At 37.6% G+C, this 23302-nt stretch overlaps 1 protein-coding gene and 2 pseudogenes across 2 annotated transcripts in view; 2 read left to right on the top strand and 1 right to left on the bottom strand.

Moving 5' to 3' along the window:
* The window catches only part of ST7L (suppression of tumorigenicity 7 like), a 163199-nt gene that overhangs the window by 96370 nt on the left and 43527 nt on the right, over window positions 1-23302 (top strand). For both annotated transcript variants that reach the window (XM_075559431.1, XM_075559425.1), the window contains exons 12-13: window positions 11638-11788; window positions 15784-15876. In XM_075559431.1, coding sequence (XP_075415546.1) covers window positions 11638-11788; window positions 15784-15876 — 244 coding nt within the window. The remainder of the gene's footprint in view (window positions 1-11637; window positions 11789-15783; window positions 15877-23302) is intronic.
* On the top strand, window positions 3046-3186 carry LOC142437834 (small nucleolar RNA SNORA51; annotated as a pseudogene).
* On the bottom strand, window positions 13147-13946 carry LOC142436996 (histone H2A.Z pseudogene; annotated as a pseudogene).

Genomic DNA, 23302 nt, shown 5'->3' with positions numbered 1-23302 from the left:
TCACTATATATTCCTAAACTCTAAAAACTAAACAACAGTTCAAATGCCCATCAACAAGTAAATGCATAAATGGTGATACAGTTACTCAGTGAGATACTATTTAGCCCCTAAGAAGAAAAAAAACAAACTCCCGATATAAGCAAAAACATAGATGAAACTCAAAAATAGCAAATAAGTCAGAAACAAAGGTACACGGTAGATAATTTCATATATGTAAAGCTCAAGAAAAGGCAAAAGTGATCATTGTTGGTAGAAATTCAAGCACCACTTGGTTGCCTCGAGTCGTCAGGGTAGGGCTTCACTGCAAAGGAAAGCATACTGAGGTGACGGTGCGAACTGTTCATGCCTGGATTTGGGGTGTCGTTTGCATATACTGATCAAAGCTCACCAGACTGTATACTTTCTATCTGTACATTTCACTATTTTTAAATTATACCTCAACAAAAAAATCTTAGCACTGCAAATGTCATAACAGTATAATGCCTTGTATGATTAGATGAAAGAACATGTGTGAAGTATTCAGTGTAGTGTCTGAGTATCAGACAATAGTATTATAGTGATCATTGCTTTATGTTTGTTACCTGTTTTCCCTTTCTGTTTTAGCTCAGTATTTGCTTCTTTTCTTGAACACATATCTTAGTACTTATAGTGTTAGAATATATTAAATTTGGGGATTTCTTTGTGGGGATAAATAAAGGTGAAGATTTGAGAGGGATTGTATTGAACTAATTATTAATGCCTTGGGAATAATTTATTTTTATTTTACAGAAGGAGTTCTTGGGACAAGAGTGAAATTGAACATAAAAAGCAAAACAGAACAACAAGCATAAATTTAATAAATCTGCATAACTTGAATATATGTTTAGAACTATATTATTATCTGTAGCTTTTAAATTTTATTTTCTTATTAGACAATAAAACTGTTTTTAGTATTGTGCTGCCAAGAAAGCGGACTTTACCTATAGGCTTCTCTTATATTAGTGCTAGAGAAATTAGAAGAATAAATTGTTTCATGAAAGGTAAAATCTGTCCTGGCTTACCAGGAATTGAAACCTTTAGGATGTTAGAAGTTCTCTCCACCAAAGAAGATACTAACTAACGGGACAGCAGCAGCCTTTCATGTCACTGATCAAACTCCTTGTGTTATCACAGTGTGTAAGAGGGGAGGCAGGCACTTGATTGCGATTCTGTGTGAAAAGGGGAAGAAATGGTTTGGCAGTCTCTTAGCCAGACTTAAAGAATACTTTAAGGCTTAAGCTGGAGAATTGAAATATGAAATGGTGCTTTGTAGGAGGGTGTGGAAAAGAATTTTCCTGGGACAAATGCACTCCCTAGCCTCACTTCTCTCTCCTTTCAGTGAGGTCATTTTCTCTAGGGTGCTGAGGCTGCTAAGTAGTATTGTTTTATTTAGTTTATTCATAGAGCAGTTTTGGTTATTTTCTGTAAGGGAAATATCTTAAGTTTCTCCTAATGCACACTCATGTGGGCTCTCTGTATTCACCCCACCGGTTCAATCTCATAGAATGTGCACTGAGAAAACTAATTGCAGAAAGAAATTGGTTCTTTGTGTGCATGACTGATCAAGAGCAAAGTACCTTAACTTCAGATACCTTTTAATGCTTTTAAAGAGGAAGAAGATTATAAAGCATTACCATACTTCAGGTCAGATTTGTATTGCTTTTGGTCAAAAGCTGTTTAAGATTTACAATGTTATAGAAACAAAATACTCCAGAGATAAATTATAAAGATCAAAGCAATTTAAAATTAAAGTGAATTTGAGTATCATTATAGGTATGGTTTTAGAGTTATCATGAAAGGCACTATTAGACCGTACATCATTGTCTTTTTAACCATAACTTCCAAATTGGCTTTAATTCTTTGTTTATTTAGTGAAAAACAAGAGACTAGTTTTTTGAGTATATTGGTCTATGGCAGGACAGTAGTTAAAGTTGTCCCAAGGAATTTGTGATTTATTCTAGATAAAATAATTGAGTGCTGTGGAGGTATCATGGAAGGTCCTTCAGCCCATACTCAGCACCAGCCTTGCTGTATCTCTTCAACGATGCTTCTATGACTTCTAAATCCTTATCTTTTGACTTTACTTCCCTTTTCTTTTACAGACTTGTGTTTCCATGTCATTGTGGATATTACCTGCATATATAATAAGTATCTTAGACACTGTAATATGTCTTACGTGGAATATTTAAATTTTTATTTTTGTCTTTATCCTGTTCTCTATTTTGATTTATAGCTTCATTATCTTCATGTCTTCAACATTTACCTCTGCTCTTTCATGATGACCAACTCATAACCTTTGACCTGTCTTACCATCTCTTCCATCTTTATAATCACTGATCGTGTGTGCCATCACCATCTCTTTTTTAATTTCCATTACATTTTCATTATTATAAAGGCAAAGAGTGATTTTTTTAAAAATCGACGTAAAAAAATTAAGACCCATCAGAAATGCATAGAGTAAAAACTCTCCTGTTCTCTTCTTTCCAATAATTCTATTTCTCTGAAGTAACCACTAGTTCTCTTTGGTGTATACATTGCTAGGCATTTCTATGCATTCCTAAACATACAACTATACGTGTAGGAATAGTCTTACTTGGACAATTAGAACTACTTCCTCGCTGATCTCCCTGCCACCAGTCCAGAGATACCTAATTAACAAATTTTACCCATCTAAACAGTTGTTTGTTCCCTTTTGCCTATAGAATAAAAGACTCACTCCTTACTCACTGCCTTTGTGAGTTTCCAAGACTGTAACTCTTTGCAGAAGTAGAAAATCCTGTCTTTCTCCCACAGAGCAACTACTGAGTTCAAACTGCAAACCTTGCAGTTAGCAGTCGGATACATAACAATTGTGGCAGGTCCACTCAGAACAGCAGCTTCTGAGATGATCTGATGGGCCAGTGCAATTCAAGGCAGAAAGGTCAACTCAGAAGGTTGTTGTGACCATTTTGGGGGATTCCAAAGGGATTCTCTTGATAGATAGGATAATCATGGGGACTTTCTAAGAAGAAATTTTAAGAAAACCGGTGCCTGCTTGTGCTTACCACAGGCTGTGCTCTTGCACTGACTGTATAGAAAAAGGAGGCAAAGTAAGTGCCCTGTATACACCTCACACCTCAACCCAAGCCCTTTCTGTGCCTGGTTTGTATTGTGAACGGGGCAACGTGGCAAAAAAAGAAAATCGAAAACCACATTGGTGAGAAAGAGACCAGGAAAGTTGAGCTGAAGAAATCTTTTTCCATCATGACAATGCACCTGCTGATTCATTGAGAGCAGCAAAGGTTGTCCTATGAGAATTTCATTGGAAAAACATATCCCTGTCCCTTTCCCTTACAGCCCTTATCTTGACCCTTCAGACTTTTTGTTCCCCAAACTCAAAGAACATTTCTTTTTTTTTTTTTTCATTAAAAAATAATTTTATTGGGGGCTGTTACAGCTCTTATCACAATCCATACATAGATCCATTGTGTTAAACACATTTGTATATGTGTTGGCATCATCATTTTCTTTTTTTTTTTTTAACAATTTATTGGGGCTGATACAATTCTTTTCACAGTTCATACATATACATACATCAATTGTATAAAGCACATCTGTACAGTCTTTGCCCTAATCATTTTTTTCTCCTCTTTTCTTCTTTTACATTTTCTTAGGGACTCCAACAACTCTTACCACAATCCATACATATACATACATCAATTGTATAAAGCACACCCATACATTCCCTGTCCCAATCATTCTCAAGGCATTTGCTCTTCACTTAAGCCCCTTGCATCAGGTCCTCTTTTTTCCCCCCCCCTCCCTCCCTTTCCCCCCCCTTCATATGCCCTTGGTAATTTATACCTCGTTATTTTGTCATATCTTGCCCTATTCGGGGTCTCCCTTCCCCCCTTCTCTGCTGTCCCTCTCCCAGGGAAGAGGTCACATGTGGCTCCTTGTAATCAGTTCTCCCTTTCCAACCCACTCACCCTCCACTCTCCCAGCATCGTCCCTCACGCCCTTGGTCCTGGAGGTATCATCCACCCTGGATTCCCTGTATCTCCAACCCTCATATGTACCAGTGCACAGCCTCTGTCCTATCCAGCCCTGCAAGGTAGAATTCGGATCATGGTAGTTGGGGGGAGGAAGCATCCAGGATCTGGGGGAAAGCTGTGTTCTTCATCGATACTACCTCACACCCTAATTAACCCATCTCCTCTCCTAAGCCCCTCTATGAGGGGATCTCCATTGGCCGACACTTGGGCCTTGGGTCTCCACTCTGCACTTCCCCCTTCATTTAATATAATATATATATACACATACATATATACATATACACATAAATACACATACATACACACACTTATATCTTTTTTTTTTTTTGCAAAGGAGCATCATTTGAATCTTTTGAGGTTGCCAAAACTGCCATTTAAATATGATGCAAATCAAAGAGCAGAAAATTTATTATAGAAGCATTTCAAACCCAAAATACCAACTGCCATCAGTCAATGTTGACTCATAGGGATCCTATACAGGGTTTCTAAAGCTGTAAGTGTTTATAGGAGCAGATGGCCTCAGCTTTCTTCAGATGAGAGTGCCTGGTGGGTTTGAACCATTGGCTTTGTGGTTAGCAGTCTAACACTTACCCAAGAGTGTCAAGAGAAGCATTAGAAAAATTAAAATAGGGTCTTTAAAAGGCTATAAACCTATATGGACAGTATATGGAAAAACAATAGTTTTGCTTTCTGATATATTTGTGTAGTAAAGTTTCTTTGTGAAGAAAGCTGATGGTGCCCGGCTATCAAGTATCTGGGGTCTTAAAGGCTTGAAGGTAAACAAGCAGCCATCTATCTCAGAAGCAACAAAGCCCACATGGAAGAAGCACACCAGCCTGTATGATAGCAAGGTGTAAAAGGATCGCTTATCAGGCATCAAAGAACAAAAAATCATATCACTGTGTGCTCACCCCCCTGATATAATAGCTGAAAACAAATGGGTGCATAAGCAAATGTAGCCAAGAGAGCTGATGGTGCCTGGCTATCAAAAGATATAGCATCTGGGGTCTTAAAAGCTTGAAGGTAAACAAACAGCCATCTAGCTCAGAAGCAACAAAGCCCACATGGAAGAAGCACACCAGCCTGTGAAATCATAAGGTGTCAAGGTATTAGGTATCAGGCATCATCAGAACAAAAAATCTTACCATAGCGAATGAGGGAGGAAGTGCAAAGTAGAGACCCAAAGCCCATGTGTAGGCCACTGGACATCCTCTTACAGAAGGCTCTCGGGGAGGAGATGAGCCAGTCAGGGTGCAATGTAGCAATGATGAAAAATTCAACTTTCCTCTAGTTCCTAAATGCTTCCTCCTCCCCCACTATCATGATCCCAATTCTACCTTGCAAGTCTGGCTACACCAGAGGATGTACAGTGGTACAGATAGTAACTGGAAACACGGAATCCAGGGTGGATGACCCCTTCAGGACCAGTGGTGTGAGTGGAGATATTAGGAGAGTAGAGATAGGGTAGGTTGGAAAGGGGGGACCGATTACAAGGATCTACATGTGACCTCTTCCCTGGGGGACGGACAAAAGAAAAGTGGGTGAAGGGAGACATCAGGTAGGGCAAGATATGACAGAATAATAATTTATAAATTATCAAGGGCTCAGCGAGGGAGGGGGGAAAATGAGGACCTGATGCCAGGGGCTTAAGTGAGAGCAAATGTTTTGAGAATGATGAGGGCAATGAATGTACAAATGTGCTTTACACAATTGATGTATATATGGATTATGATAAGAGTTGTGTGAGCCCCTAATAAAATGATTAATTTTAAAAAGGTTTCTTTGATTTTACAGCAATACTGTTTGATTTTTCCTCATAGATGTGATCAAATCCATTAATAAATATTTTAGTGCTTGCTTTCAGTGTGCTAGGTGCTGTACAAAAGGATATGATTTCTGTTGTGAATTAGTTTACAGTTTATATCGGGCAACAAAAATATCCAAGTAGCCATTTGTGAAGGTGTAGAAATGTTTAACCCTTTATTTTATATATATAGAACCCTGGTGGTGTGGTGGTTGCATGTTGAGCTGCAATCCTCATGGCTGGCAGTTCAAAACCAGCAGCAGCACCTCAAGAGAAAGACTGGGCTTTCTACTCCCATAAACAGTTACAGTCTTGGAAACCCACATGGGGTCACTATGAGTCAGCATTGACTCCATGGCAATGAGTTTAGTGAGTTCTCTTAAATATATGTTCCCTAAACCGAAAAAAGTACACTTACATTTGAGATGGCAAATTATATATCTGTGTCTAATTAGAAACTTAAAGATCAGAATCTCGTTGCTTTAAAGTCAAGTTGTGAAGTACGTCATTGGAAGATAGGACAAGTTGATGATAATGACATAGCATAACAAAGATTTTCGAGATATAATTAAAAAGAAAGGATTTTTAAAATATGGAAAACCTGAAATTTGATTTCCTAATAAATGTGCTATATATGTTTCATTACTCTCTGGCCTATCACCTAAATTATTAAATAGTGAAAATATTGATGTATGAGTCACTATTTTCATTTTATTTTTTGAGTCATTATTTTTAAAAGTATTTTCTTGACATCACATTGCTAGTTTCTAGAAGTTTTACTGAATAATTGTTCATTGACTACAGTTGCTATCCATTTGATAAGTGGCTACCAATATACTGGATACTTACTATGTTGGGGTTTAGTTTAAACCTTAGGCTTCCAATCTCATTGAAAGTGCAGTGGTAGTTTGTCTCTGTCTATAAAATGACGCAGGTTAGTAATAGAAAGATCTTGTTTTAAGTATTAGACCCGTTTTCTTCTGAAAATGAGGTAAGAGTTTTCTGACAGAATCTTCTGTGATTGCTGCATTTTCTTTGCCTCTCCACTGAAGAAGCTCTGACTACACTTGCAAAGAGAATAAGAAGTCATGTCAGAGGTCAGCTCTTTGAGTCCATTTTCCCACAGCCGCCTGGTGCGAGTGATCTTTTACTGTTTTTTGTTTTGTTTTTAATGGGCAAGGATTAGAAGGGATTAGAAAGAATATTACCCTCCTAAGTATAGACCCAAAACACTGATGAGAGAGAAACCAAGCAGGCAGCAAATGGGCTCTGCTTGACCAGGACATAACCTCTACTGCATTCCTTTAAGAACCTGAATGGGGAATGTTAAGTTCCCAAACTGGATTAGTAAATAATCTCATAGCTTGTGACATCTTTTAAAATAAATCGATGAGAAGACTGCATTTTTAAACTTTGATGAGAGAACCAGAGGCATCAAGCAAGAGTAAAAGTAATTAAAGAGACAGATTAAGCTCAATAATTGTTGGAAAGAAGGAAAAATAATTTCAGATCTATTAATATGAGTACATATATATTGATTAATAACCTAAGGCTTAACTTTTGAAATGACTACAACGACGATTATAACTTTTTGTCTTTAAGATACTTCCTGTAAGTCTCAAGTACCTGTAGAAGTTTTACAAAGCATTTCACAAATTCACTTCTTCAATTTATGTTGTTTATCTCATTGGTGTATAACAGTTTGGAGAACCTAGAATTTGAAGTGTGAGGATATATTTTTGAAATAACATCCATAATGATCTCTCATTTTATAACAGAAGTTAATGTAATTTGGAACTTTGCATATATATTTTGATGGGATTATGTAGAACGACAGTTTGTACCAAACCTGCTCCAGTAGAGGAAGTGTATTCTGTCTTCAGTCTTTGGAGAAAGTATTTACCTCACTAAATATTTGTAGAGGTTTAGTTCAAAGTGGCCAACTTTAATAGTAAAGAAGAGGTACAAGTGGTTAATTTTGCATTTTTCTTCATGTTATTATATATCTGATTATCATGATTACATTGATTTTTTAAGGATATTAAGGTGAGTATTTGCCTCAATAGTTGAGGATAAAATTTGGGGAATTTTGTTCCATATATGAAGAAATATTGATAGGATATAATTTATATAGCAGGCATGCGCAGTGATCCCTTAAATACATCTTAATGTATAGTCCTTTTGCCCACTGATTTTATTCAAACTTGCCTGTGCTTTGAATATAACCCTCCTGTTTGTCCGTTCCTTCTCTTAATATGTTTGCCCATGTTCCATTCATATTTAAATATCAGTTTAAGTCCCAAAATTCATCAAGTGGCTTGTTTTCTATTTCCTAAGTCAGAGTGAATACATTATGAGTCCCGGTGGCATAATAGTTAAGAGCTTGCCTGCTAACCTAAAGGTTGGCAGTTTGAACCAACTAGTTTGCTCTGTTGGAGAAAATGTGGTGATCTACATCCATATATATTATAGACTTAGAAACCCTAAGGGACAGATCTATTCTGTTCTATAGGGTTGCTATGAGATAGAATTGATGTGTCAGCACTGGATAAACCTAGTTACTATATGACCTAGCAATTACACTCCTAAGTTCATACTCAAGAGAGATAAAAACATATGCCCACACAAAATATGTACACAAATGGATATAGCAGCATTATCCATAGTAGCCAAGACATAGAAACCACCAAATGTACATCAACTCTTGATAATAAAATATGGCGTATACATACAATGGAATATTATTTGACGTTAAAAAGGAATGAGGTATATTGATACATGCTACAAAATGGATGAACCAAGAAAGCATGCTAAATGAAAAAAGTCAGTCACAATAGACCATATATTTATTGTACGACTCCCTTTCTAGGAAATGTTCAGAATAGGCAAGTTCAGAGATAAGAAATTCGACTAATGACTGCTGTCCCCTGAGGAGAAGGAACCTGGTGGTTGGGATCAGCAGTTTGAACCCACCAGGCACTCCTCGGGAGAACGATGAGGCTTTCTGCTCCCATAAAGATTTATAGCCTCCAAAATTTTCAGGAAAGGGTGGGGGTGGGGTGGGCAGCAGTTCTACCTGGTTCACAAGGTCACTGTAAGTCAGAGTTAACGCGATGGCAGTGAGTTAGCCCTGAAGGATAAGAGGATGAGGATGTAATCCCTAAAATATATTGTTCCTTTCATTTTTAATGTGAAGGCAATTTATTAGCAGGAAAAAATTTGAGTCTGGTGACTAGGACAACATCTCCACCCCTTTCTCCAAGTGCTTTTGGAGGTGATGATGTTGGCATCTTCAATCCACCCAATCTTCATGACTGTAAGAGCAAGGGCCCCTGACTATGCTCCAGGGAAGGAAGGGGGAAGCGGGGTCAGTCTTAGTCCAATTTCCTCTTGCAGTGCAGAGTTTGATGTGTAGGGCAGCGATGCCCAGCTTCTTGTGTCTCTGGGCCACATCTTGGGCAGCCAACATGGACTCATAGCATAACAATTGATCTCAATTAGCCTTCACCTCACCTTCATCCCACCAGTCACATGGCAGATGGTGTTCTTTTTTAAAAATATATATATATTTCTTTTTATTTTAAAATACAGCACAGAAAACAAATGTACAGCTTAGAGACTCATTGACAAATGAAACTCTGTGTAACCACCCCTAGGGCACGAGACAAAAATCTTTCAAGCAGCGCAGAAAGCCCTCTGCACAAGCAGATCAGCCCTAAGGAAACCCATCTCATTTCCATAGCAAATTTCATCTATTTCCCCTTTAGGGTTTTTTAAAAACATTTTATTAGGGGCTCATACAACTCATCACAATTCATACATATACATACATCAATTATATAAAGCACATCTGTACATTCCTTGCCCTAATCATTTTCAAAGCATTTGCTCTCCACTTGAGCCCTTTGCATCAGGTCCTCTTTTTTTTCCCCTCCTTCCCCCCTTCCCCCTCCCTCATGAGCCCTTGATAATTTTAGATTATTATTTTGTCATATCTTGCCCTATCCGGCATCTCCCTTTACCCCTTTCTCTGTTGTCCATCCCCCAGGAAGGAGGTCACATGTAGATCCTTGTAATCAGTTCCCCCTTTCCAACCCACTCACTCTCTACTCTCCCAGTATCGCCCCTCACACCCCTGGTCCTGAAGGTATCATCCACCATGGATTCCCTGTGCCTCCAGCTCCTATATGCACCAGTGTACAACCTCTGCTCTAGCCAGTCTTACAAGGTAGAATTCGGATCATGGTAGTTTTGGGGGAGGAAGCATCCAGGATCTGGGAGAAAGCTGTGTTCTTCATCGGTACTACATCGCACCCTGACTGACTCATCTGAAAAAAAAACCTCAGAACACCCAGGCAGGTGGTGTTTTGAGGGCCAAGGCTGATGGCCTATTTTCCCTTCTTCTTGCGAGGTGCCCTGTCTATGCCTTCTCTATACTATGCCACTAGAAAGAGCTTTTTTTTTATTTAAATTTTTTGAGGAAGTAAAAATATTCTAAAATTGTGATGGTGACTGCACATATTTGTGGCTATACTTTATAAAATCATTGACTGAAATTGAACCAGGACAATGAATTCAGTTTCAGACCTGAACAGGTGACTAAGGGTCATCTCATTGCTAATGGATTAATGTACCACATCATTTCCAAAACCCTAAGACCAGAAGAACTAGATACTGCCTAGCGACCTCTATAATTATTATGAAAGGGATCACAGCAGAAAGTCTTGGATAGAATAAGGGGGCAGGGAGGGAGCGGAGTGAAACAAAGCTCAAAATTATTTAAAAGACTAGGCTTATTGATTCATATATAAATGAGTTGAATCCCAGAGGGCAAAGCAGGCTACTAACTGAAAGATCAGCAGTTTGAAACCACTAGCTACTCTACTGAAGAAAGATGAGGCTTTCTGCTCCCATAAAGATTTACAGCTTTGGGAAACCACAGGGGCAGTTGTATTCTACCCTTTATGGTTGCTATGAGTTGGAATCAGCTCAGTGGCACTGGGTTTTGTTTGTTTTTAACGTTTCTATTATACGCTTTATACTTCTAATAAAGCACTCACCAAAATCTGGTTATAATTTTTCTTAAAAACACTATCTTTCCCATTACAATATGAAGTTCCAGAGAACAGGTAGGGTTTGTATTTTTGCTTTTTGTTTTATTTTCCTTAATAAGCACAGTTCTTTGTACTAAAAATACCATCAATCCACTGACTCCTAGACCCCTATAGGAAAGAGTAGAACTGCCCCCTTTGGGTTTCCAGGGCTAATCTTTACCCAGATATTTTTCATCTTTCTCCCACCGAGCAGCTGGTGGGTTTGAACTGCTGACTTTGTGGTTTGCGGATCAACACATAATCCACTATGCCATGAGGGCTCCCAACATTTTATTCAGTAAATATGTAACTTGAACTTCACAATTAAGTTTCTTCCCTTGTAGAATGGAAATAAGAGAAAAAGGATGAAATACCACCACAAAATATTGTTCCAAAATTGAATTTTATAATTTTGTATTTATCTATATATGAATATGTGCTCTTACATTATATCTTCAGCTTCAGTTTCTATTTTATATTTTATATTTAAGAAGACCAGGAATAAGGCATTTATCACCTTATTTTTACCTACGGGATTGTTCTATCATTGAAATTTGCATATAGAAGTATTTATTATAAGGCATTATAAGACTTTAAAAGATCTTGGATATACATTTTTGTGGATATTTAAAGTTAACACTTTATTTTTCTGTCTTGCTTTTGTTGTTGTTGTGTGTTATTTTTCTAGTATTTACTAGAAATGAAAAGTCTCGTTTTACCTCCGGAACACATTCTAAAACGTGGTGATAGTGAAGCAATCGCCTATGCTTTCTTTCATCTTCAGCACTGGAAGAGAATAGAAGGTGCCCTTAATCTGTTGCAGTGTACCTGGGAAGGCAGTACGTATTCTTTTCTGAATGGAACTCTAATCTCTCTGACTATTCATTGCATTCACAGGCAGCCTCCTCTAATGAGAATATCTGAGTTTATGTAAGGATTTGTTGGTCAGATTGGTCTCAAAGAGAACTCCGTGGCATTATATTTGGTTTGTTGGTGGAAATGCTTCATTATTTATACTGATAACACATTTAGGGAAAGCAGAATGAGTACAGACTGGTATTTACTAATTGCTTATTTGTAATCTCCTCTCATTACCAAGAAAGTAAAGAAGTTTAATCAAAATATATTATTATTTAGATTCTTATACTTCTCTTAGAAATTATACTACCACTATCAATAAAATTCACAAATGAATTCCATGCATATTTATTCACTCTATCACTGCTATCAAGTCAGTGTTGATTCATAGCTACTCCCTGTGGATTTTCAAGACTGTATCTGTTTATGAGAGTAGAAAACCTAATCCTTCCACACACACCCATTCCCACCCACAGAGCTTCTGTCGACCATTCAGATTGCAGCCTGATGCGGAAACCACTGCCCCACCAGGCCTCCTACATGCACATTCACTAAAATTGGTTAATTTTGTTGGTGCTCATACTTTTTATTGAGCTATTTCTGATGTTTTATAGCAAATTCATTAGAATACTATGGATTTTTTTTAATTTCAAGGGAAACACTGTAATTCTGGGCATAAACTCAAACTCATTGTCTGAGTCAATTCCAACTCAGAGTAATCCTGTAGGACAAGGTAGAACTGCCCCTGGGGGTTCTGAGACTAACTCTTTATAAGAATAGAAAACCTCGTCTTTCTCCTTTGGAGTAGCTGGTGGTTTCGAGCTGCTAACCTTGTGGTTATCAGCCCAACCTAGTAGCCACTACACTACCAGGGCTCCTTAGCTTGACATAGGTGATAGTTTTGTTAGGATGCTCTTCATTTTTTTTTTTCAATTTCATTAGAACTGTGCAAAGGCGGGGTTTTCTTGTTTGTTTATTTGCTTTGCTTTTTGATTGTTAGTTGCTATGATAAAAAGAAACCCCACACAAAAACCAGTGTGGAATGAGATGGCAGCGCCCCATCTGATTTCAGTGTTTGAGAAGTTGCGTAGTTAGTTCCCAACTGATTTATACATCCCATTAGTAGATGATAATTATTTAAGAATTAAATATGAATTTTTTCTTTTTTTTTTCACTGTTGATCAACACAAGTTTAATTCCAATATAGGAACCATGCTTAGCAATTGTTAAGATTCAATGGGATGAATTATTACAATCAAACAAATTTAAAACACGAGTTTGGGATATGACCTTTATTGAGCTTATCCACCAGAGTGGAAATAATGTCTGTACAAAATCAAATGTTTGTTACTATAACTTCTGCATCACAATTAAAACCCAAACAGTTTTTTAAAAACAGTCAACTCAATCAAAACCCACTACTTCAGAATCAATAGCTTCTTTGAAGCCACAGTAACACTTAAATATGGTTGGTTAAGACTCGAATGCAGAAATTTGGTTGGTTGGGAAGTTAATTAAACTCCCAACGTGCTCAAATAGAATTACAAAAAGGCAAAATTGTGTTTTTTCACAGAGATACAGTCCACTGGAATCACCCACACTGGACAGCTGTTAGAGTATTTAGAGTCCTGAGATCGTAAGGAATCCAGGCATCCTTTAGACAGTCTTCTGTTGTCCTTTCTTCCCAATCAGAGATTTGTGGATGTGTGGAATGACACCACCACCGGCAATGGTCGCCTTGATGAGCGAGTCCAACTCTTCATCGCCTCGAATAGCAAGTTGCAAGTGGCGAGGGGTTATGCGCTTTACCTTCAAGTCTTTTGATGCATTCCCTGCCAGTTCAAGTACCTCTGCGGTGAGGTACTCCAGGATGGCAGCGCTGTACACAGCGGCAGTCGCGCCCACACGTCCGTGGCTGGTCGTCCTAGATTTCAGGTGTCGATGAATACGGCCCACTGGGAACTGCAAGCCGGCTCGCTGTGAGTGGGAAACCGCCTTTGTCTTGGCCTTTCCGGAGTCCTTCCCAGCCTTACCGCCAGCCATTTCGAATCCCGCTGAATCTCAAACAAGCAAGGCAGAGAAAGGGCTAGTCCAACACCTAGCGAGCTCCCCACAGCTACTCCGTCGCACCGCGATTCAAACTGCCTGAATTTTTTCTTTAAATATTTGTGTACTGTTTCCTCAAATGACTGCATTGTGCCTGACACATTGCAAATTTTTAATGTAGAGATTCCAGATTTTCTTTATTTAAGGAGTCCCTTCATGTGTCAGTAATTTTTAAATGGTGCTCCAAGCCTTTCTCCACCTCCTGGCATGCAGAGCTGGGTCTTCACAAGTTAGGGCTTTGTCCTTCAGCCCTTATCAGCTGTCACTGCCCCCAGATGTTGGATAGTTTCATAGACTGACTCATAGAACTCAAAGAGACTCCCTATGTTTATAGTTAACCATTTATTAGAACCAGAAAGGATACAAACCAAGAGACACATCAGGCACAGTCCAGGAGGTCTCTATTGTCCAGGGGGTTGTGCCACCCTCTCTTGTGCTTGATGTACTCACTTATCATGAGAACCCAACTCCTCCACAATCAGGGCCTTTCATAACAGTCCTTATGTGTGAGTGGAGCCTCAATGTATGGTTCTGGTCATGATTTAACACCTAAACCATGACTATGCATTATTGATTGCATCATGTCCATCCCACTCCAAAGGGTAACTGCCAGGTGGAGTATATGTGTCCTCCAATCATTTACACATATTCAAGAATTGCTGAGCTATTTCAGAAGCACAAAGGAATTTTGATTGCTGGCCAATCCTAAGGGTTACTTTTAATACCTAGGACAAAAGCCAAATCAAGGTCTTTGTCCTACAGCTCCTCAAAATCAGATAATTGATCTCATTTATCTTGTATGCATCTTTAATACCTAGTATTCTGATTAGCACTTTGGAGGTTTTCAATAAGAATGTGGTTTATACTGTAGTTTATGAATAATCATCTCAGATGGTTTCCTAGAGTTATTACTGAGTTGCTATGCAACTTTTGACAAATCACGAGGTTTTTGTATGACCAAAACTGCACATTTTGACAAAATTTATAGGTAAGCACTAAAGGTGCTATTCAATATTGATGAGAATTTAGCTAGTTAAATAAATCAGTCACCAAAAATTCCAATAGATAAATAACAACAACAAAAAACCCTTTGCTATAGAGTTGATTCTGACTCATTATGAAATTCCTTCTTTAAAATGTCTATAAGAATTGATAATAATCTACAGCAGTGTAGAACACTTTTTTTAAAGAACCAAATAGCAAATATATTAGCCTTTGTAGGCCAAATAGTGTATCACAGTTACAAACCTCGTGTTGTAACATGAATATAACCTTAAACACTGTATAAACGTAGCTGTGCTCCAATAAAACTTTATTTACAAAACAGATACCAGGTCAAATTTGGTCAAAGATCCTTACTTTGAAGACTCCTGATCTATATTAAACTTTTCCTATTGAAAAATATTGATAAAATTTTCACAAAATTAGGAGACATTGAAAACTCTTAGGTTGTCAATAGTTAGGGCCCTAATAATTATACACATTTTATTTTTATGAAGATTCCTATAAGAAGTAGAATTCATACCTGGGGAGTTACCTAGAATTCATATCTGGGAGTTGTGTTTATACTGAGGAGACTGCTACAGAGAAGGAGCAAGCCAGTTTTATCATCCAGGACCCAGCCAGTTGTATCATCTACCACTTCTTTAGTTTTATTCTGACTAGACTAGACCATTGATTATTTTAAAATAAATCTTATTATTCCTCATAATCATTATTTTGCTCACTTTATGCCTTGAATCTTAAATGTCTCTCTTAACGAAAAGTAGCATGGAACTTTTATAAAAATACATCTTGAAAATAGCATTGATTTATTACATAGGATAATAAATGAGATATAATTGAATTGATTTTGTTTTCCCTCCCTCAGCTTTTAGAATGATTCCCTACCCTTTAGAGAAAGGTCATCTATTTTACCCTTACCCCAGCTACACAGAGATTGCTGATAGAGAACTATTACCTAGTAAGTAAATACTTTGGTTTTCCTAAACTTAAAAGTAGTTGTGAATTTGTTCTGTAGTATTATCCTTCATTTAAAAAATGCCTTTAGTTGTAATTCAGGACTCTGTTTAAGTATTATTTTAGCCAATTCTGGGGTGTTATTGAACAATTCATTTCATTTCCAAATATTTTTTGAGCAAAACACGATGCTAGATGGGATGAAGAACTCAAAGATAAAATAATTTAATAGACCAAGCATCTAGTAAGCATGTTAATGAAGAAATAGTCCCAATCCTTCACAAACTCTTTCAGAAAATACAGATGAAAGGAACACTTCCCAACACATTCTGTTACCCTCATACCAACTTCAGGCAAAGACATTAAAATAATACAATAGCTCTCATGAAAATCGCTGCAGCGGTGAGAAGTAAAACTCTATTTGCAGATGTTATGATCCTAGCGTGGGAAGGGAGGGGATAAAGGGGAGCTGATATCAAAGAGCTCAAGAAGAAAGAAAATGTATAGAAAAGATGATGACTGCAACTGTACAATCATACTTGATCTATGGATTGTAATAGTATCTGTAAGAGTGCCTAATAAAATGTTAAAAGAAAGAAAGAAAGAAAAAGAAAATCGCTGCAGCAATCTTCAACAAAATATTAGCAAACTGAATTCAACAGCATATATAAAAGATTATTCGCCATGACCAAGTGGGAGTCACCACTATAATACATGATTGGTTTGCATCTAAAAATAATTAAATATACTATATTGATGGAATAAAGGACAATAGATAAAGAAAACATTTTTTAACAAAATGTAACACTCATTCATGATAAAACAAAACCAAAACAACAAAACAAAGCTCTCAACAACCTATGAATAGAAGGGAAGTTCCTCAACCTGATAAAGGGTATCTACAGAAACCAACAATAGCATACTTAATGGTAAAAGACTAAATGTGTTCCCCCTACTATCAGGAAGAATGCAAGAATGTCCATGTTCACTCCTGTTGAACTTTATCCTTCAGGTCTAGCCAGTGCAATCAGGCACGAAAGAGAGAAAAAATTCAAATTGAAAAGATAGAAGTAAAATTGGGTTTCTTCATGGAGGATGTGATTCTCCATGTAGTAAATCCTAAGAAATTCACAGAAATACTGGTAGGACAAATAAATGAGTTCATCAAAGTTGAAAGATATAAAATAATGTAGAAAATCCATTGTATACCTACACACTAGCAACAGACAATCTGAAAATGAAATTAAAATTCCAATTATAGCATCAAAAAGAACAAATTGTAGAAGGTTAAATTCAATAGTTTGCCATACTGTGGTGGCTTGTGTGTTGCTGTGATGCTGGAAGCTACATCGTTAGTATTTCAAATGCCAATAAGGTCACCCAAAGTAAACAGGTTTCATCAGAGCTTCCAAACTAAGTATGGACAATGAAGGACTTGGCTCCCCACTTCAGAGAAAGGAACCACTGAAATCCATATGCAGAGCATTGAAACTTTGTCAGATATTGAAAGCCTTTGTCAGATATTGAAAGCAGCTTGTTAATGACAATGTCATAGATGGGCTCCTTGGGTCCAACAGCATTTGAAATGTGAAATAGGAGGAATTGCTTTCTCAGAGTGGAGTTGACTAGGGTGACGCATTGGGTAAAGCCTGTAGGAGTGGCACCTGTAGGATCTGTATTTGCTGAAGGGGTATGACTCAAGGTAAGGAGAAACAGCTGTAAAAATCTGATAAGAATGATGAGAATTTGGAATGTGTGAAGTATAAGTCTAGGGAAATTGGAAGTTTTCAAAAATGAAATAGAATGTCTAAAGACCAATATCCTGGGCATTAGTGAGTTGAAAAGGACTGGGTTTGGCCATTTTGAATAAAAAAACATATGATTCAAAAGGGAGCTCAAGAAGGCAAAATCAAATATTATGTGCAAAGGCCTAGAATTAGAAAACTGAAAGGGAAGGACATCCTCAGCATATCTTAAACTGAAATAACTCAAGAAAAAGCTCAAGCCTCCAGTTGCAATCTTGAAAGATTCTGTAGGCAAAATATTGAATGATACCGGAAGTGTCAAAAGAAAAAGGAAAGAATACACAGAATCACTGTACCAAAAAGAACTAGTCAATATTCAAATATTGTAGGAGGGAGAATTTTTTAAAATCATTTTATTGGGGGCTCATACAATTCTTGTCACAATCCATACATATATCCATTGCGTCAAGAACATATGTACGTTTGTTGCCATCAACATTCTCAGAACATTTGCCTTCTACTTGAGCCCTTAATATCTGCTGCTCATTTTCTCCCTCCCTCCCCACTCCCCCTTACCTCATGAACCCTTAATCATTCATAAATTATTATTATTTTGTCATATGTTATACTCTCCGACGTCTCCCCACGCCTTCTTCTCTGCTGTCCATCCCCCAGGGAGGAGGCTATACATAGATTCTTGTATTCAGTTTCCCCTTTTTACCCCACATTCTCTCTACCCTCCAGGCATCGCCACTATCACCACTGGTCCTGAAGGAGTTATCTGTCCTAGATTCCCTGTGTTTCTAGTTGCTCTCTGTATCTATGTACATCCTCTGGTCTAGCCAGATTTGTAAGGTAGAATTGGGATCATGATAGTGGGGGGGGGGGGGAGGAAGGAAGCATTTAAGAACCTAGAGGAAAGTTATATGTTTCATCGTTGCTACCCTGTACCCTGACTGGCTCATCTGCAGGAAGGAGAATTTTAGCAAGAACCAGTGATAGTGAAGGAAGAAGTTCAAGCAGCACTGAAAGCATTCAACGAAAACAAGCTCCAGGAATTAATGGAATTGCAATTGAAATGTTTCTTTCAACAAGCTAATGAAGCACTGGAAACACTCTTCTATGCCAAGAAATTTGGGAGACATGGCTAACTGACTAGAAGAGACCCATATTTGTGCCAAATTCAAAGAATAGTGACCCAACAGAATGCTCAAACTATAGAATATTATCATTGATATTGCATGCAAATAAAATTTTACTGAAGAACAATAGTTGCAGCAGTACATTGACAGGAGCTTCCAGAGGTTCAGGGTTCAGGCTGAATTAAGAAGACAACATGGAACAAAGGATATCATTACAGTTGTCAGATGGATCTTGGCTGAAAGCAGAGAATACCAGAAAGATGTGTAAATTTTTTTAATGGGCTGTGCCAAGGCATTCAACTGCATGGATCATAATAAACTGTGGATAATCTTGAGAAGAATGGGAATTTCAGAACACTTCATTGCGCTTATGAAGAACTTACTTGTATATGTATCAAGAGGCAGTTGTGTGAACAAACAAGGGAATACTGCATGGTTTAATATCAGGACAGGTGTGCATCGGTTGCGTCCTCTCACCATCCTTATTCAATCTGTATGCTGAGTAAATGATCAGAGAAGCTGGATTATGTGAAGAACAATGTGGCCTCAGGATGGGAGGAAGGCTTATTAACATCCTGACATAGGCTGCTGGCACAACCTTGCTTGCTGAAAGTGAATACGACTTCAAGCACTTGCTGATGAACATCAAGGATTGTAACCTTCAGTATGGATTATAACTCAATGAAAAGAAGACCAAAATCCTCACAACTGGACCAATAGGCAACATCATGATAAATCGAGAAAAGATTGAAGTTTTCAAGGATTTTGTCTTTCTTATATCCACAATCAATGCTCATGGAAGCAGCCATCAAGAGATCAAAAGATGAGTTGCATTAGGTAAGTCTGTATGAGTCCTCTTTAGCATATTGGGAAGCAAGGCTGTAGCTTTGAGGAATAAGTTGTGCCTGACCCACGCCATCATATTTTCAGTTCCCTCATACGCGTGTGAAAGTCTGGCGCTAAATAAGGAAGACTGAAGAAGAATCGATGTATTTGAGTTGTGATAGTGAAGAAGAATATTGAAAGTACCATGGGCTGCTAAAAGAGCAAACTAATCTAAGGAGGAAGTAAAGCTAGAGTGCCCCTTAGAGGCAAGGGTAGCAAGACGCCATCTTGCATATTTTGGACATATTGTCAGGAGAGACCAGTCCCTGGAGAAGGACATCATGTTTGGTAAAGTAGAAGGACAGCAAAAAAGAGGAAGGCCCTTGATTAGATGGATTGGTACAGTGACTACAACAATGGGCCCAGGTATAGGAACAATTGTGAGGATGTGTAGTGTTTTGTTCTGTTGTACGTAGGGTCACTATGTGTAGGAAATAATTCATTGGCACCCAACAACAACAAATTTAAAAGAAGACTTATACATTAAAAGTTATTCAATACAACTGAGATAAATTAAAAACTACATTAATATTGATTCCATGTTAATAGACCAGTAAATCCAATATTATTTGCTGTTGTCATTGAGTTGGTCTTGACTCATAATAGCAGCCATATAAGATTACTGCTCACAAGCCTTTAAGACCCCAGTTTCTCATCAAGTAGGATGTAGAGCATTGTCTTTGGCAAAGTATGCACCAAGACTATGGTTCTGAGTCCCCACACCCATTGAATCATCCACTCAAGGTATTTGGCTATATCTAAGAAGTGTTCATAACTTTGTCCCCTGTATGTCCCACCACATCCATGGATGTCTGTGACATCTATATATACTCATGGTTTACTTCCACTCTCCTTCTCACTCCTGTTTAGCATCCACATCTATCCAAGCATCTACTCATAGATCACCACTATTGCAGTATACATAACAGTATTTGCTTTTTTATTGAATGCTAAAAAATAGATCTGTATTTATTTCATTATTCAGATACTTCAACAATTACAATCATGAAAAGAAAGAAAGGACATTTTTGAAAAAGGACAATCCATTAAATAAATATTAAAAAGGACAAGCAACTTTTTGTTTAGAGAATGATATCTGGTTGTTGACTCACTTTTTTGAAGAAGCAAACTTATATTTGCTAAATTAAGTAGTTTTCTTGACACAGAGTTCAAATATCTTACAAATCAATGATTTAAACATATTTAAGAGATGTGCAATCATCTCCACAGTGAAATTTAGAACAGTGTATGTTTACATAGCACTATTTCCCTCTCTTGCCCTTAACTTTTAAAAACCATCATTTTTGCCAACCTCCTGCACCAGAATTAACATTTGTCTACTTCTAGACCATCACTTTGCCTTTCACCTGTAACTATGAAAAAATATGAAATATTTTCTTTATTATGAAAAACTTTTCACAATTGTGGTGTCATGCAGTATTTTGCCTTTAGTGTTTGACTCATTTCATGCTACATGACGTCCTCTGTGCTCTGTCGTCTTATGCGGTGTTTCGTAGATTCATCATTATTGCTTGACATTGTATGTAGGATTTCATTGTGTGTATGCACTAGAGTTTATTTATCCATTTTTCCACTAATATGTGTTTAGGTTGTTTCCAGCTATTGTAAATAGTGTTCTTGACTCTTATTTCTCTAGGATATAAACCAAATAGAGGGGTTACTGGATTGTATGTTAATTCTGTTAGTAATTTTTTGATGAAGTACCATCCCTCTTTCCACAGTGGGTATTTTGCTTTATAGTTCCACTAGCAGTGTGTGCAGGTTCCAGTTTCTCCACACACTACTTGTAAGCATTTGTTATTTCCTGTTTTCTTTAATTTCATATTTTGATGTGCATCTCTCGAGTGACTAATGATTGCATTGTTTATCCATATGATGAAGTATCTGTTCATGTCCTCTGCATGGTTTTTAATTGGATTGTCTTTTTCTTGTTGAAGTATTGAAGATTTCTATAAATTTTAGATATTAGTTCTTTGACAGTATGTCATTGCCAAAAACTTTTTACCAGTCGGTGGATTCTCTTTTTACTCTTTTGGGAAAAATCCTTTGATGCACATACATGTCTAATTTTTAGGAGGTCTTTGTCATATATAGACTATATCTGGTGGCAAAGTACAGTAGGTTAAATATTGGGCTGATAACTGACAGATCAGCAGTTAAAAAAACAGGTCTACCACTTGTTCCACGAGATAAAGATGAGGCTTTCTTCACCTATCTACTCCAGTCATGGAAACCCACAGGGGCGGTTCTTCCTTGTCCTTCAGGATCTCTATAAGTCAGAATTGACTTGGCCACAGTGAATTAATCATCTAATTTATCCTCTGCTATTTGTGTGTTTTTCATTGTGCTTAATCTGTGTAGTCCAGGTATTAAGGCCTTAAAGTTTGACCTTATTTTTTCATTGATGATCTTTATAGTTCTATATTTTGTATTTATGGCACTAATTCATCTTGAGTTCTTTTTTTATATAGTGTGAGATATAAGATAAAGGTCTTTTTTTTTCTTTAAATCATTTTATTGGTGGCTCAGACAACTCTTGTCACAATCCATACATACATCCATTGTATCAAGTACATTTTTACATTTGTTGCCATCATCGTTTTGAAAGCATTTTCTTTCTACTTGGGCTCTTGGCATCGGCTCCTCATTTTTCCCCCTCTCCACCTTCCTCCCTCCCTCATGAACCCTTGATAATTTATAAATTATCATTTTTATCATATCTTACACTTCCCGATGTCCCCCTTCACCCACTCTAATGTTGCCCATCCCCCAGGGAGGAGGTTATATGTAGATCCTTGTAATCAGTTCACCCTTTTCACCCCACCCTCCCTCTACCATCCTGGTATCGCCACTCTCATCACTGGTCCTGAGGGGTTCATCTGTCCTGGATTCCCTGTGTTTCCAGTTCCTATCTGTGCCAATGTACAACCTCTGGGTGTAGCCAGGTTTCTAAGGTATAATTGGGATCATGATAATGGGGGATGAGGAAGCATTTAAGAATTAGAGGAAAGTTGTGTGTTTCATCGATGCTACACTGCACTCAGAGTGACTCGTTTCCTCCCCCGCTACCTCTCTGCAAAGGGATATTCAATTGCCTACAGATGAGTCTTGGGTCACCACCCCGCACTCCCCCTCATTCATGATGATACGATTTTATGTTATTTGGTGCTTGATACCTGATCCCTTCGACACCTCGTGATCACACAGGCTGGTGTGCTTCCATGTGGGTTTTGTTGCTTCTGGTCTAGATGGCCGCTTGTTTACCTTCAAGCCTGTAAGACCCCCGTTGTGATATCTCTCAATAGCCAGGCACCATCAGCCTTCTTCACCACACTTTCTTAAGCACACATTTGTCTTCTGCATTAACTCTATTCTTTTGCTCTTTCAATATGTTAACTATTTCTGAAATATTAGTATTACTTTTCTGAATTCCTATGTACTCATTTGATATGGTTTAAAATTTTTAAATTTATTCTTTCAGTTTATTCTGATAGTGTTTTCCTGGTTTCTTCTAAAAAAAATTTTCTGTTTTCCTTGGTTTCATTGATCTTTCTCTCAATCCACAGAAGGAATCTAAATACTATTCTTTTTACTTGTTTGTCAGGTAGTTGTAATGCTTTTTCTTTCTGAGAAAGGT

The sequence above is a fragment of the Tenrec ecaudatus genome, chromosome 1, assembly GCF_050624435.1.
Source record: "Tenrec ecaudatus isolate mTenEca1 chromosome 1, mTenEca1.hap1, whole genome shotgun sequence".
Classification (NCBI taxonomy): Eukaryota; Metazoa; Chordata; class Mammalia; order Afrosoricida; family Tenrecidae; genus Tenrec; species Tenrec ecaudatus.
Note: the sequence above shows the minus strand (reverse complement) of the source record. Positions and strands in the feature narration are given on the sequence as shown.